This window comes from Aquila chrysaetos, chromosome 2, assembly GCF_900496995.4.
Source record: "Aquila chrysaetos chrysaetos chromosome 2, bAquChr1.4, whole genome shotgun sequence".
Lineage (NCBI taxonomy): Eukaryota > Metazoa > Chordata > Aves > Accipitriformes > Accipitridae > Aquila > Aquila chrysaetos.
Window position 1 is genome coordinate 75692778 of NC_044005.1, and position 16146 is coordinate 75708923.

The 16146-nt window shown below is 38.7% G+C and overlaps 1 protein-coding gene across 3 annotated transcripts in view; it reads right to left on the minus strand.

Moving 5' to 3' along the window:
* Window positions 1-16146, minus strand: part of MYO6 (myosin VI) — a 105794-nt gene that overhangs the window by 45608 nt on the left and 44040 nt on the right. For 2 of the 3 annotated variants that reach the window (XM_030005959.2, XM_030005966.2), the window contains exons 10-12: window positions 10358-10438; window positions 7497-7677; window positions 4672-4816 (exon numbers count right to left, since the gene is read on the minus strand). In XM_030005959.2, coding sequence (XP_029861819.1) covers window positions 4672-4816; window positions 7497-7677; window positions 10358-10438 — 407 coding nt within the window. Of the gene's footprint in view, window positions 1-4671; window positions 4817-7496; window positions 7678-8593; window positions 8603-10357; window positions 10439-16146 lie in introns of all 3 variants that reach the window. The other variant, XM_030005953.2, reaches the window with a different exon arrangement.

Consider the following 16146-nt stretch of genomic DNA (forward strand, 5'->3'; position numbering starts at 1 on the left):
CTCTTTGAAAGTCTTCTTGGAAAGGGAGAAACTGGATAAGAGTAGTACAGTGCATTTACAGTCTAAGAGGTGTACCGAATTTTGAATACTAAGACATTATCTCTCTCTGTAAACACACTTTACATGGATGGCAAAAACATCAGCCAGTGAGGTGATCATTATGCTCTTTTGGGGAGACTAACAAGGACCGATAAACGTAGTGCAGCTGTCAAGTCTCCCTGGCAGTCCACTGCACATTAGTATTTAATAAAATTCACAGAGATAGCATTTAGCGTCACCCTCCTACTGTTCCTTGTTGGCTCCATTGTGCCCAGCAGAACAAAGCCTTTGTTATACTCCTAGCACAGCGATTTCAGCTGAGCTATTTATTCACTGTGACCTATTAGGACTCACATGATCTACTTGCACACAAAAGGTCCCTAAGAAAGACAGAGAGAAATGAGTAGCTCTTTGGGTTGCTGTAACAAAATAAAACAATGTACTTGTCAAAACTCTAATATTGATTGCAATCAAATAGTTTCTAAACTACACTACCATAGAAAAACCTGCTGGCTATTTAACGAATATCTAAATCAGTCCAAACCACTTGTACATGCAGTAAGCCCACACGAGAAAAAGATATAGTGTATTTATTAGCGTATGTTTGCTTTTAGCTGCATAAGTTTAGAAAAGGCTAGAGAAAGAGGCTTAATGCATTAATCCTTTGAGATGGTGGAAGGAGTCCTCAGAATTTGTTTTCGCCATCCACAAAACAAAACACTGGGGAAAATCTGCTGGCACAAAACCATAGCTCCTTGTGTTTGCAGACTTTTGAAACAGTACACTGCTAACAACACCCCAGGCTTATCAGGATAAATATGCTGAGCAGAAAATCTTTACAGTCTTAATCCAAAGTGAATTTGAAGCTGTAACAAAAACTGTATTTAAGAAGCCTTCCTGGACAGGGTCACTTGAGATGTGATGAAAGGGAAGCAGTATATTATGACACCCCTTTGCTTTAGTGCTTGGTGTGTCCCACCAAACACTCTCAAACAGAAACTATATAGACACGCTTTATCTATATGTTATGTGTACAACAGCCAAAACTAATCTGTTCTCAGAGGCTGAGTCAATAGTTCACCGAGAGCATTTCCAGTGGGGTGCCATCTGAATCTGACATGGATGCAATTTGTTCAAACCCCTTCTGCTTCTAGTTAACACTTTCAGTTAAAAGGAATGCAAAAGTAAGGGTATTTTCAAAAAAACAGTCTAATAATACTGAACTAAGAAAGCAGAAAATCTTGGTAACAAGATTAGCATACAAAATTATTTTCACAAACTGAAGAGACGATCTAAAATCCACAAGACAGATTTCAGTAAAGGAAAGTGTGCGGTGGTATACTTAGGAGAATTCAAAAATACAAATGCAAGATGGAGAATAACCAGGTAAACAGTGAGTCAGGAGACAAAGATCAGCATTTGTAGTGGATCACGGGCTGAATTAAGTAAAAAACATTACTAACTTTCAAAACCTGCAATTCTCACACCGCCATGCGTTAATATAAGTACCATCTGTACTGTATAATACATAGTTTTCTACTCTAATGTTATCCATAGTACTGATAAAGATTGTCCTGGATGAATATATCAAAGATTTTTCTGTCAATTTAGACATGGTCTGGAAGAGAGCAAATAGTAAAACTTGGAAAATATTGGCCAACGGAGGCACTTTGTCCTGAAAGACCTACGTCTTCCTACACGTAAAGGTTGTTACAAAGAGAAAAGTTATTTCTAGCTTTCTGTATCAGCTAACAAGGCAGCAAGATGATAGTGACTAAGAGTCCCCAATTTCTAATAACTGAATTTATAACCACTTCCCAGAAATGCACTATTGAATATACTATGAAGAGACCTAAATCTTGAGCTTTTAACTGAAGGCAGAATAACCCCTCCCCAATCATTACTTACCATTTGTCACTGCATTATAACTTTTTCCATGGTAGTCACTATGAACTTCTAACTCTTGACCATCCCTTCCTTCAAAGTACAGAAATAAGCAGACCACCAAGAAGTCTACTTGGTTGCTCTATCTAGAAATACACCTCAAAGGTCAGCTATTCAGTAATAATGTATTACTGGAACAACAGCCCATACCCATGCTAAACTTAAGACTCCTCGATATGAGTTTATTCAGAAGAGCGTCTGCATTCCCCTAAAAAGCCACGATGTTCAAACAGCACAGGCTGTCACTGATGGTTTATTATGCTCAAATTTTGGCCAGGAAGATCAGTTTCACCCTGGAGATCAGGAAGCAGGCGCTGAAGAGTATTTGCACTACAACTATTCTCCTTTAATTTATCATTATTAGTTAGAATTAAGTAGAGATCAAGATTACTTCTCTTGCACAGAATGAGCTCTTGACCACTGGAAACCTTCATTACTCAAATCCATTACATCCCTCAAGGACTGAAAAAGCCAATGCTCTCAAGTGCTCAAAGATCAACTTTTCACCTCATAAGTCTGACATAACCTAAGCATGTATTAACTAACACCTGCCACCTTTACTGGCCACAGTGACATAACAAGGTTAAATCAATCAGCTGTTACTTTGTTTCAGTCCACAAGTTTATGATATGTTAACAAATACTTCATACTATAAGACATAAATAATAAATTTCAAAAGACACAATATGCAAGGAACTTATATAAAACATTAATATAGATAATTAATCATGGCTTTCATATATTAAACTTCTGGTGTAATGTGCATAAAGTTGTATTTCTGATTCACTAAAACAATTTCATTGTTTCTGTAAGTCAGTAAGAAGCACGCATGCAGTCTTCCAATGACTGAAGTGAAAGTTGATTAGTTTCCTAATTGAAAGATTGATGCATTCAGCTAAACATTGAGCATTACTTTTAACGTGCTCAAAACTGTTTAGCCCAAGTTCAGTTTTTGATGCGATGGTTTCTCTAACTCCAGCAAATACACAACATAGAAAACCAAATGTTAAAACACACAATTCAGTTGCATGCAGCTTAGCTAGCAACCCTGACAGCTTACAGGCTAGCATCAATCTCAATAAGAGAAAATTTGTGGTGGAAGCTGGAGGTTTTTCATAAACAAAAGGCAACTGTAGTGAAATCATCTTCATAAAACTCGGTTTCACAAGAGTCATAACTTTCACGGTATTGAAACGTTATCATCACTACCATGTTTAAACATGTTCTTTGCAATTATTCCTTCTCCATATGTGTATAGAAAGAAATCACTATCCTGCTTCTATGCCTAGGAAGTTACCTTGATAATAGCTTCTTGTCAAAATGAAAGGGATAATCACTCTTTTTTTAAGATCACTATTTACTTCAACAGTGATGTATTCTTAATAGCTACAGAAAAAAAAAAAAAAGAACTTTCTCTTAAATTTATCCTGTTCCACTATTTTTTATGTTTCTATGAAACAATATTAACTTCACAGTCAAGATTAAATGTTTGTTTACCAGCAACAGCAAGAAGCAGCGCATTTCTGGATTACCATTTGCAGTGGTGTTTTTAAAGCTGAAATTTGATTTCAGAAGAATTACATGTGGCAAACACAGGGACACTGATCACCCAAACACCGAGAAGGGTGGATGTACTACCCTCTGATTAGAACATCCCAGACCTAGTATCACAGGGCAGCAGTCGTGGGAGCACTGTGCAGCCCCCATGACAAGATGCATCCAAGTATATATCTCATGAAATATTTTAGGCACAGCATTAACATTCCTTGATACAGTGTATCTGTTAAATCTATTAGCGTATCTCATTTTCTGTGTGGGTTATGGATTGAACAGGCTGACTACTATACTTTCCCTGGTCACACAGCGTACTCACTGACATGTGAGAGGTTTTAGAAAACGTGACAGTAACTTATTCAAAGCTGTTCTTTTCCTGAAGAAAAGGCCATTTTAGTCAGACATTGTACAACTGCCACTCTTCCAAATAAAAAAACCAAACCTCCAATGACCTAACAACAACGAAACAAGCAAGCCTGAGCACCTAAAAATGTGCATTTGGATCAACTGGTTTGGAAAAAAAAAAAAAAAAATTAAGAAAAAAAAATCAAAGCCCTGTTAAAAAACTGCCATCTCAAAATTAACACTCACGTGACGGGAAAGCGTAGCACGCTGTTTCTGTTTTGAAGGGACTAACAACGGAAGCGTGCAAGTCTTCCGCACTCTCCCATTTTTGTAGCCCCGTGTTTTCGTACTCGTATTTTGTAAACCGTTAAGTGAGCGTTTTAAGTAGCTGCCCTCATGGGAACTGCAGCTCAGTTCACACCTGCCAAGGGCCAAGGGGGAGCTTGAGGCCATTTTCCCCACTTTTCCCCGCGGGTCAGAAATCGGACCAAGCCTGTCCCTGCAGGCGGGTCCCAAGGGCCTTGGGCGGGGGGCGGAGCTCGCGCGAGGGTTACCTCAGAGCGCAGCTCGCAGCGCCGGGCCGGAGGGGCTCAGCCCCCGGCCGCGCTTCACCGCACGCCCCCCCCCCCCGCGACCGCCGCGGGGGCAGTCCGCTTCGGCGGCGGGACGACAACACGCGTGTCCCGCCCGTGTCGTGTCCCGCCCGCGTCGCGTCGCGTCGCGTCCCGTGTGCGTCGTCCCCCGTCGCCCGGCCGGTGTCCCCCCGGCGGCGCCGTGCGCGGGACTCACTTGATGACCGTTCCTTTGGCGCCCCCTGCCGTGGTGAGCATGACGCGGGTGGTGAGGCTGCCGCGCAGGTCCTCCTGGTCCAGGCCCAGCAGCGCCGCGCAGCACTCCAGCGCCGGCTGGCTCCGCGGCCTCAGCGTGCAGCCCCCTGCGAGAAACCGCCGCGGGTGGGAGAGGTCAGACCGGCGCCCGGCCGCAGCCGGGCCCTGCCGGGCTGCGGGCAGGCACGGACACGCTCTCTCTCGTCTTAAAAGCGTGCCTCGTAACATCGCTGCTGCAGCAGCAGCTGCCCGGCCGGCATCGTTAGCCGACGTTCTAGGAAAAACGCTGAACCGGTGGCGACGGTCTTGCCGCGACGGCTAGAGGTGACATCAACTTTGGAGGAATTAAAGTTTGCCCCTGGAAACTGCTTCACATATTACATGCAAAGAGTCAGCTCTCAAAAACAAGAACACCCCCCACCCACCCCCCAAAAAACCACCACCACCACCACCAAAAAAACCCAAACCACCCCCCTCCTCCCAAACCCAACAACAACAAACAAAAAAGCACCACCCAAAACCTACAGATGAAATTCTGTGTTTCTAGGACATTGCTCTAAACATGGGCTGTTCGAAAGCTAACCTGCTTGTAAGCGAAAGAGCTATCCCGATGCTAATACCTAGAAACTAACTGCAGGGATTTAAAACTTTTGGATTTAGATGTTCCTGTAATCCTCCAGACTTCCTTGCTATGCAACAGCAGTGCCTGGCACGGCAGACTCCTAGCACTTACATTTTCAGATACTGGTATGTACATTTTCCTGGGCAAACAGCCGAGAGGTGTGCTTCCTTCCGCTCTGCCCCACGCCCTTCGCGCCAGAGCTCATCCAGCCACTACAGCTTCGTAAACCTCTCACTGAAGCGCTCAAACGCTTTAGCAACAACTAACACTTAATTATATATGCCAGGATTACAACATTTATTTCCTGTTGTTCTCATTAAATTTTTTTCCTACAGGTAAGCGAAGAGACCAAAGGGTGTAACTAACTAGTCAAACATTGCTTGAATTCCTTACTCTACAATGACACAAAGCAAAAAAAAAAAAAAAAGGGGGGGGGGGGGGGGGGGGAAGAAGTCCTTAAAAGATTAAGGCTTTTGTGACTTGATTTTGGAAGCTCTGAAACACCATCTGACCTGTAGTAAACAGCTTTTGTTTGGCGTCTCCCAGGTTTTTGAAACAGTAAGAGAACTTCAGAGGGTCTCTGGTAAGAGACAGACTGCCTGGAGCAGTTCAAATGCACACCTGTGTGTACACGTGCAAGGTGAGAGCAGAATAAAGCCTGTATTTGCAATGAACGCTTTAGAAGTTCAGTAACTTATTCCAGAAAAAAATGGGTTTGAATTTCAACACTCAGAGAAAAAAAAGTTTTCTGGTGTCCTCCTTCCCTTCTCTAAACGCTCACTTTCCTCACCATCTGTGGTTCCCCCTGTCCTTGTTCGTTTGCCTCCTGAAACTGCCTCTCCACTCACATTTGCACCTTTTTCACTGTCCCACCTTGTCAACCCCAAAGTCCCAACTTGCAGAAGGCCAAAACAGGGAAGCTCTCCGCAAGCTTACTGCCGAGGCCCGTGAAGCCACTACCCTTTTCTATCCCCACATCTTCCCAGATTCATTCATGTTAATCATGTTCATTTCAGTCATCTTCATGAAGATGGCAAGATCATGAATTGACACTGGGGAGGTTCTGATTTGACCCAAGGGGAAAAAAAAAAAAAAAAAGAAGGAAAAGAAAAAAAGAAGAAAAAAAAAAAAGAAAAGAAAAAAAAAGAAAAAAACCACCTCCTCTGTGACAACCCTAAGCTACCCAGTCTGAATTCAGTCTTGGCCCTGCTTTGACCAGCACACATTGGGCTAGAGACCTCCCTTGATCTCTTCTGTGGTGATTCTGCACTTGGGGTCGGAAGCTAGTGAACCTGTAGGCTAGTATTCATTTAATTCATCATTCAAACACCTTTTAAAAATGTTCTTTGGTATGCCCTTCCTAGCAACGTTACCAAATTTGGCAGGAGCTATATATACATACCTGAAGTAGGACTAAGAGGAACCAATTTCACTCTATCTTGTGTATCTTGCAACTCAAGATAAAGATCTACATATGTATCTTTTCTACTATAGTTGTATTTGTAGTATGTCCAGACTGGGAGTTTCTTCAGTCTTTCAGGAATATATGGACAGCAGTTCTCAACTTAAAGAGGCTGATTTCAGCAGTGAGGTAAGAACGACCATTCCGAAAATACTCATTCCCTATCCTCAACCTTCCTGCACATTCTGCTACTATTGTACCACCTCATCTTGTGAGTGACATCTTAAAATTAGGAAGTTTACATTTACTTAAGTTTTTTGCCGTAACTTTTTTTCCTCACCTTTCAAAATACTAACATGATGGTATTTTTGGAAGCCAAAGGACATAATGCCTTTCCCTACACATGGAGTTGCTAATTTCAAGATGTTTTCATGATATTAGCAAGAAGTTTGACTTTAAAAAATTATTATTAAAATACAAGTACTGTTTTGAGACACAAAATGTCTCTTTTCTTATATCAAACTTTGCACTGAACAATCTCTTGAACAATTTCAGTGACAGCCCATTTGCTTTCAGAGCATGTAAAGAAGTACAACTTTAAAACAAATAGGTAAACTTGACTTCAAAATGGGGTGAATTAAAACTGAATTACCCTTGAACACAAGGCAGCTTTCTAAAGCAATAATTCACATGGAAAGGAATCATCTGTAATCAAGAGACATTTTCAGCATTTTTACAGAGAACAATTTAAGTTTCATCTAACCTGAAGTGCTCCCAGCTTCCTCAAAATCAATATTTCCAAGGTGAAGGACACCAGCCACTACTCTAAAAAGATCAAGTTTTTCTGCATCATCCAGACCAATCTTTTTCATTGCTGTGCACATTCTGTTGAAATCTCCATGATCATCTAAGAGTGGATCCTTCAAGGAACCTGCTTTGAGATACTATAAAACAACAAGATAAACCAAAAATTCAGTAAGTGGTTTAAGCAAATGTAAGCCATTATTTCCAGTCAAGAATAAACCATAACAAAAAGCCTAAAAGAAGCATGCCAAACTAAGTAGAGATTAGAGCTCTTCATACAATACAGGCTTTGCAAGAACCCTGATTTATTTTAATTTGTTGATACTTTGAAGCATGATCTTCAAAATTCAACTTCAAAGCAAACTTCAAACTATCTTCAGAAAGCAGAAGTTGGAGAACGTGACAGTTAAGGACAGGGGAATAAAGGATAGTGAGCACTGGAAAGGAAGACTTTGGCGAAGAGAGTTATCAAAACATTTATAACAGAGGAGTGCTTCTAGCCCCTAGCAGTTGAAAGACAATTGAGGTCCTCGTAATAGGATGACAGAAAGTCTGACAGGCCATGGGAAAGGAGTATAGGACAAATCAGAGCTGGAAGAGTTATCCCTATCCTAAACAGACTTATTTAGAGAAATATACTTGTTAATGTTTGCTGGTGATTAAGAAACGGAAAAGTCATTTGCAGTGTTCTATGGGTTAGAAGAAAACCAGCTACGTTTTAAAAAGCCAATAGAACATTTTGCTGATTTTCCTAATTTAAATACATCAAAAGCCATTTTAACTATTAATGGGTTTAAATAGTAGATAGTAACACATCTGCATGCAATCAAGAGACTAACTGAACATGCACAGACTGAGCTATGTTTTTACAGTTACTTTAAAATGTTTTCAAGTAAAAAGAATAATTAACTTTAAATAAAAGGCTTGTCAATATCAAATAAGCTAACATGATTTTTATCAAAACAAAACACCACATGCATCTGAAAAATTCACTTCACACAACATTTAGACACATCAATAAAATTAAACTACATCTTAATTATGTAAAATGATCACCTCATCTTCCTGATAAGGAAAACAGAAAAATAATTTAAGTATTAATTGACTATTCCAGCTACTTTTATTAAAATACTCTTAATATGCTTCATAGAACGACAGAGCAAATATAAAATCTCTGATTTAAAAACCTGAACAATGCAGTATATTTCCTGTTTAAGTGGCTAGACTAGGTTTAAATATCATTGAAATTTGATCCTTTATTAAGCCTTCAAATTGACATGGCTGTAACCTACAGGTATTATGGCATCATATGTTCCACTACTTAATGTCTAATACATATTTTCAGAATTATTCTCTCAGTATGTTTTAATTTAGACGAACACTTATTTCAAATTAAGTCCTTTAGAGGACACGTTTTATGACAGAACACCCACCTGTAAATCCCATCAATAACAGAAGATTGCACAGGTTCATCTTCCAATAGCAAGAATAAGTGAATGTTGATACTTTATGCCTACATAAATGACCAACTTCACTACAAATCCTCATTTAAGGCAAATTAGGTAAACAGAGGCAAAATCTCCCAACCATCTCTTCGTCTATATGCTTGACAAGAATTAAGTATCTACCAGCTTTCTGCCTCACAGTAATATCAAATCAGCATTTCTGTATCTCACTCTCCACCATCCCTGCTTATAGAAAATAGCCTACATTCAAGCAAAAGAAATTGGCATTATGTGCTCAGTATTACAACATACAAACACTAGAAATCCAGGAGTAGACTTTACAATGTTGACTTGAGCAGAGGAAGTATCTATACCATCTCTCACAGCTAGCTACAAGCTACGTACAAGCTTAAGCCAAAGTTCTCAAATCTAAAACAGATGGCATGGTCATTGGGGGAGAGAAGCTCTTGAGTGAAGTTATCTTTGTATTTTTCCACATGTATATGCAGCTTGCCCTGCTACTGAATCACAAGTACGGATTTGATTAAGATTTGAAATATCTTCCAGCTACACAAATAAGAAATTAATACTTTAGGTATGAATAGATGAAAATTGTATTAGAAAGCAGAGTGGTAGTTTAATGAAGTGTTTAAACAACTTCCAATTCACATATACTATTAATTTGGATTAAATTCTTTAATGTCCTCATGTGAAAAAGCTCAAAGGTTTAAATGCTACAAATTCTGGTCATTCCAGTTTTAAAAAATGTAAACAGAGATGGAGCAAGAGGAAAGAAGTATTTTGAAGTTTCACACTTTCTTCCAGAAACTGCCATGCTCTGCCATAAGTAACAGTTCATAGCAAGGGGACAACAAAAAACCAATAAAGAACGCAGTATACTGGGGAGGCAGATATACTCGTGCTGGAAGCGAGGTTGCAGTAATGTTTTATAAAACAGTTTGGAACATCACTTAAAAAATCCAGACAGTAAAAATGGCTCTGGAAAAAACTACTACTTCTGACCTATTCCTTGCAGTACTAAGATTTAAAAAGAAAATTACAAGTAGTCTTGGATAGATTTTTGTCTTCCACAGAACACAAGCTGCATCATTAAGTGTTGTATTATAATAAGAATGAAAAGGAAACAATTTTATATACTGTTCCATTTGGGATTTTAAGGTGCATGTTAAAATGTTTTTCTAGGACTGAACTCGAAAACCAGAGTTCGGAATATAACAGCTTTGACAGTACCCATTTAGACCTATAAAGATGTGTAAAATGAACATTTCATTCCACACTGTAAAACCGTAATCATCATTTTGAACTCTTATCTGCATTAGTTAATGATATAAACTAACTGAAGATACAAACATACCTCAGGACTCTTGCGGTTTTGCAAAATCTGCTTGTCTGTTTCTTTGGTAGCAAAGTATCTGGTACAGCCTCGATTTAAATACTGTAACAATAAAAAAGTAGAAATGCATACTTAAAGAAAGAAATAAGGAAGATATATGCTTTTATTTAAGGCTTGTTCTACACAGCTTGATTTAATCATGATACCAACAACATAGTAGGTATTCAGAATTCATTCCTTGAAAATGTATTTACATCTACAAAATTACAGAGGTGCAACAGTAACAAAGTTCTGTTGAAAGCTTCTCGATTTTGACAACTAAAATACTTTTTGACACAGTGGGATATTCATTTTGTTAAGTCCCACGATGTTTTCTTAACGTTTGACTCTACTAAACCTATTAATGGAGTCTGGGATTACAGAAAAGACAATCAAAATTAGGAACCACGAAAATAAATTTTCTGGCCTATGCGTAATACCAAACTTTACTCATTTTTTCCTCACCAGTGAAATATTTCTATGGGTAGTAAGAGACATAGTGTATTAAAAAGCTTGAGGAGTATTAAAAGCTTATAACATGGTACAAGCAGAAGCCTAATTCAGTATCTGGCTTCTGATAACCACCTCATGTTGGATAGGAAAGGGAATAGACCAGGCATTCAGATAATGACTGACACTTCCAGCAAAACGGGATTGCCAGCTTTTTCTTTCTAATTCGTTCAGCTGAAAGTAAGAACTCTGTCCAAAAGCTTGGACAGAGCTCTTTGTCTAAAGGAAGGGAACTGATTCTTTGCTCTAGCCCGTGAACAAAGGAGATGTTTTCAATGAGGTGAACACAGATAATTCTATATTTTGATTGAAATTTATATACAAAATTCTAGAAAATAAAATATTCTTCAAAGCATTTCTATCAGCAGAAGAAAACTAGGTGACAAATTTAATATTAAAACAAAGTGACAAGAAACACTGTTCAAAGTTAGTTTGGTGTTCAACAAAATATCAAAAAGTAATTTTTATCAGCCAATAAGAATGCAAAGCCCAGCATATTTTAAACACAATATATCCCTGTATTACAGTATTAGTAACACGATCCCAGAAACTGGGGATGGGAAGTGAAAAATGTTGTACTTTTCAAGAAGGGAGTGTGGAAACTTATCTGACAGGCTGAGAATGTGAACTACCATGGTATTCAATAATAACCTGTGTAGGAGACATCTAGTCACAAGAAAACGGCTTTCATTTGAAAGCTAAAAACTCAAGTAAATTTACATACTAAATCTAGGAGAAATTATATTTTTAAAGCACACAAATACACCGCTTGAGGTTATCATATGTAACATCTAAATACCATTGTAATTTTTTTTTTTTTCCTCAGGGGAACTGCGGGGGAAGGATGAACTAATAGAGAGGTAACCCCCCATCAGCGCTGCTGAAATCCAGACAACAGGTCAGGCAGGTGCAGCCAGTGCAGTTGCCTTGGTTCACAATGCATGGGGAGGAGATTACAAGGGATCACTTAAACCAAGGGGAAGCCAGCCTACTGGGGGAAAAAAGAGCATTAAGTTATCCTTTGTCTTTTATTATTGTTTCACTTCTGTGAAAAATGAGAATTACCTTAGATTTCAGATAGTCCTATTTTCAAGTGAGTGCAGCTCAAGAGAAACCAGGCATTGAGCAAAACACACTTGAGTGTTAGGACCCAAGCTGGCCCTAATTTGGACTTTGACTTGATAAACTACAACGCAGAAGACAAGTGGCACAATAGAGCCAATGCAAAACTGTGTCTTTAGGAATAGACTTTTCTAAATAACCAATTTAAGAGTATTATTTTTTCCTGAATGTTTTTCTTGTCCAAAAAATTAGCATTAATATCAAAACACTGATCAATCATCAAACCTTGCTTACTATAATATCACCATCTATTGTTAGAAGCTTGAAAGATGGTTATTTCCATGAAATTTGAACCAGACAGACATGCAGTCAACAAAAAACGTGGTAAAAAAGGTGACACAAGTGTGATTATTCGGAGCCATTTTATGATAAAACCCGAAGCAACAAATGAGAACAAAGAACATGGGAAAAAAAAAATCCTGACAAAAGTAATACAAATTTAGGAAGAAAATTAACCTTTTACAGTTGTTTTGGTTTTTTTTCCTCTAAAAATCTCCTATAAAGTTACTTCATGAAAGATACTTCATGAAAATTTAGTGCAATATGACTAATAAACTTTAAGTATATTTATATTAATTTACATACATACAAAGATGAAAATGATCCTAAGGTGGTTTTTTTTTTTAATTAAAGATAATCTACTTTAACATCAAAAGGGGAAAAAAATTATTAAATATTTCAGAAGTGTTAACATGCAGAGTGGATCTTTCACACACAGCAAGGAACTCAGGATTCAAATACTAACTTACAGTAAAGCAATAAACATTCTTAATGGAAATGAAAGTACCTGCTGCAAATTTAGTAGAAGTCAAAAAAATTGTGTCACGGTGTGATAAGGCTGGTGTGACTGTAAACTCTTTATAATTGAAACAGGCCAGCAAGTGCCTTCTGTGAAGGCGCTCGGGCTGTTCAGTACTATACTGCACCAGCCTGATTTTAAGCAGGTTATAATTCTGACCTTGACATCTACAACCTTGTGTGCTCTCATGAGCAGAGTTTTTGATTAAAAAAAAATCCCCAAGAGTGGGCACGCAGCATATTCAGTTCCAGAATTAAAAATCTATTAACTACAAGAAATAAGTTTTAATGGAAAAGTGGCTGAACAATAAAAGTATATATTTGAAAATTTGTTCAAGAGTTTAGCTTTGAAACATACATGAGAATATTGCATAGAATAACCGCACAGTAAAGAAGAAAGTTTTGAAAACTAGCTCTATATTATATGAAAATAAATGGTGCTGGGTGTTTTTGGTTTTCCGTTTTGGGGTTTTTTTTTTAAGTATTGTGTTTGTTGGGTGTTTCAAAAGAAAAGCTCTCCTTCTACAGAACAGAAGCAATTCCTTCTTAATAAGCATCTGATCAAGTTTCCATCACACAATGGAGTACAAATAGATGAACTATAAGAAGATACAAACTAAATATTTACAGAAAGAATACAAGGTCTATAAAGGCCCCTAGGAACGCCTTTGAGGAATTAAGAAAACTTTTCCTAAAATACTGCCATGGCTTTTAGGGAGCAAGATCATCTAGACACCACAGTAAAAATGTATGACGTGCAGGATATGGAACTGCAGCTCTGTGCCCGCTTCCTGGCTCATCAGTAAGCAGACTGACTTGGCCAAGCCAAGAGGCAGCAGCAACATGTTCGGTCACCAGTGTCCACCCACCTTCCCTACAGTGAGTGCACTAATTTAGGTGTCACCTATGCAAGCACTGCTTTGCACAAAACTAGTAGGAGCTTTGCATCTTTAAGCCTTCTAGCCCTCTGCTGAATTCTGATGAAACCGAGTACAAAAGATTTTGGGCCAAGTAACAGATAAGCACAGTCCCAAGTTTTATTTAGAAAACCAAGTAGGAAGACACACCAACAAAGAAAACTATTAACACAGTAATGTAATTCTTTGTTAGCAGTGCTCCTCACCCCGTTTAAGATCAAGGAAGTCTAAAAAGATGACAGTCAATTAATTTATATCCTTGTAGTTGTATGTGCTTCCCAGGGTTGTGTTACAAAAGCCTTTCGAACCCACAGCAGGGATTTGGTCTGTGTATTTTAGAGATACACAAAATTCTGCTCCTATGAGATTCCAAGCCAGGCATAAGCCAAGAGACAGTGGAGGCAAATGACAGAACACAAGCAAACAAATGACCAGTATTTACCAATAGGATTGGATTTGCCAATATTTTTCTTTTCAGTGCAGATCAACAAAGCACATAGTGATATTTGCAGGCATTTACAGTTCAAGTGTGATTGGCAAAAAGAAAAAAAACCCAAAACTAACCAAAAACCTACCGATATATTTATACATAATTAAATAGCAGGAATAAATGAGTGAAGGCAAAAGTCTTCACCCTACTAGTAAAATGGTGATGACAGTGTAAGATGTGAATAGGCTTAGAAGGGCCTTGAAAGGCCTTCAAAGCTTGCTTTGAAGAGAAAGAGAAGGGACAATCAGGAAAACAATGAGAAACAGCTGTATCGATAAAGGTGCACTGGTTGGATAAGAGTTCAATAATATTTGTTTCTCAAGAAAAAAAATGACTGCAGTAATCGAGATTTAACCACTGAGAAATTAAAAGAGAATTTAAAAATAAGGGAAATGGGGTTGGAGTCCCTCAGGCAAACAGAAAACGAAATAGAGAAAAAATTTTGACTGACACGAAAGAAAGCAAAAGGAAACATCACATTATTTGTCAATCATTTCTGAAAACAATTCAATGAAATCTGAACATAGAGAAGGGGAGGAGAAAGAAGGAAAGCTGGAGGAAAAAGTTAACAGTTAAACTGAAGTAGTAAAACTGTTCGGTGGAAAAATGGGAGGAAAAGAATGCAAGAACATAATGGTAGGACAGAAAGCCAGCCTCTTTGTGGGATAGCTACTAGAAACATAACACAGAATCAGGGTTAATCAGGAGAAACCACATAAACTCAGAAAAGGGCAAACCCCCTAAAAATAAAGCATGGGGAGAAGAAAGGAAGGCAGTAAACAAATCAGAAGTCATAAAAACAGGCACACTGGATAGAATTAAAGGGCCCACACTATCCAATTGCTTGTATTCAACCATGACCTCTGCTTCACCCAAGGATTTTATGTTCCTTTCTGAGTTGGGATGACACAACCATGTATGCTATTTACAAATATGGATGTACATTGCAGCATAACTTGCTATTTCATTCTCCCTTCCTTTCCTAACAACTCCTAAAATTCTACTCTGCTTTCTCCCTGCCACTGAACATTAACCTAACATTTTTTAAAAAGTATGCACAATGATTTGAGTCTTATTTCCCCTCTATTTATTTTAAGTTCACTTTCATTTAGGTATAGTTAGCAGTATTACATTCAGCACTGATTTTATTTGTATTTTATTGGCTTCTCCATTACTTGACTGACTGGACCAGTAACAGGTTGTGGAAAGGTAGCTAAAACTCAGAAATAATAAGTAGCCCTCAGGAAAGAATAAATCAGGTAAAGAAAAACCTAAGAGGGAGGATCATGCTTAATGAGTAGAAGTAATCTTGGCAGGAAGAGCTGAGCATGGGCTTTGGGTCAATTGGAGATAAAAGGGGGACCTTTCACCTGAAAGGGACTGCTGCGTCTTATCGTGTAACCTGGAGTGAACAAGAATGACAGAGGAGCATGACGAGAGGAACAGGAGAGACTCAAAACTGCAACAGTACAAATGAGTATGGTGTGATAGGAACAAGGTGCAACAGAGTAGAAAAGACAAGTGATGTAAAAACACGTGGACTGGAACAGAGAAGCACAATGTCCTGGTTTCGGCTGGGACAGAGTTAATTATCTTTCTAGTAGCTGGTATAGTGTTATGTTTTGGGTTCAGTATGAGAAGAAGAATGTTGATAACACACTGATGTTTTCAGTTGATGCTGAGTGATGTTTAGACTAAGTCAAGGATTTTTCATCTTCTCATGCCCAGCCAGCAAGAAGGCTGGAGGGGCACAAGGAGTTGGGAGGGGACACAGCCAGGACAGCTGACCCAAACCGGCCAAAGGGATATTCCATACCATGTGATGTCATGCCCAGTATATAAACTGGGGGGAGTTGGCCTGTGGGGGGTGGATCGCTGTTCGGGAACTAACTGGGCATCGGTCAGCTGGTGGTGACCAATTGCATTGTACATCG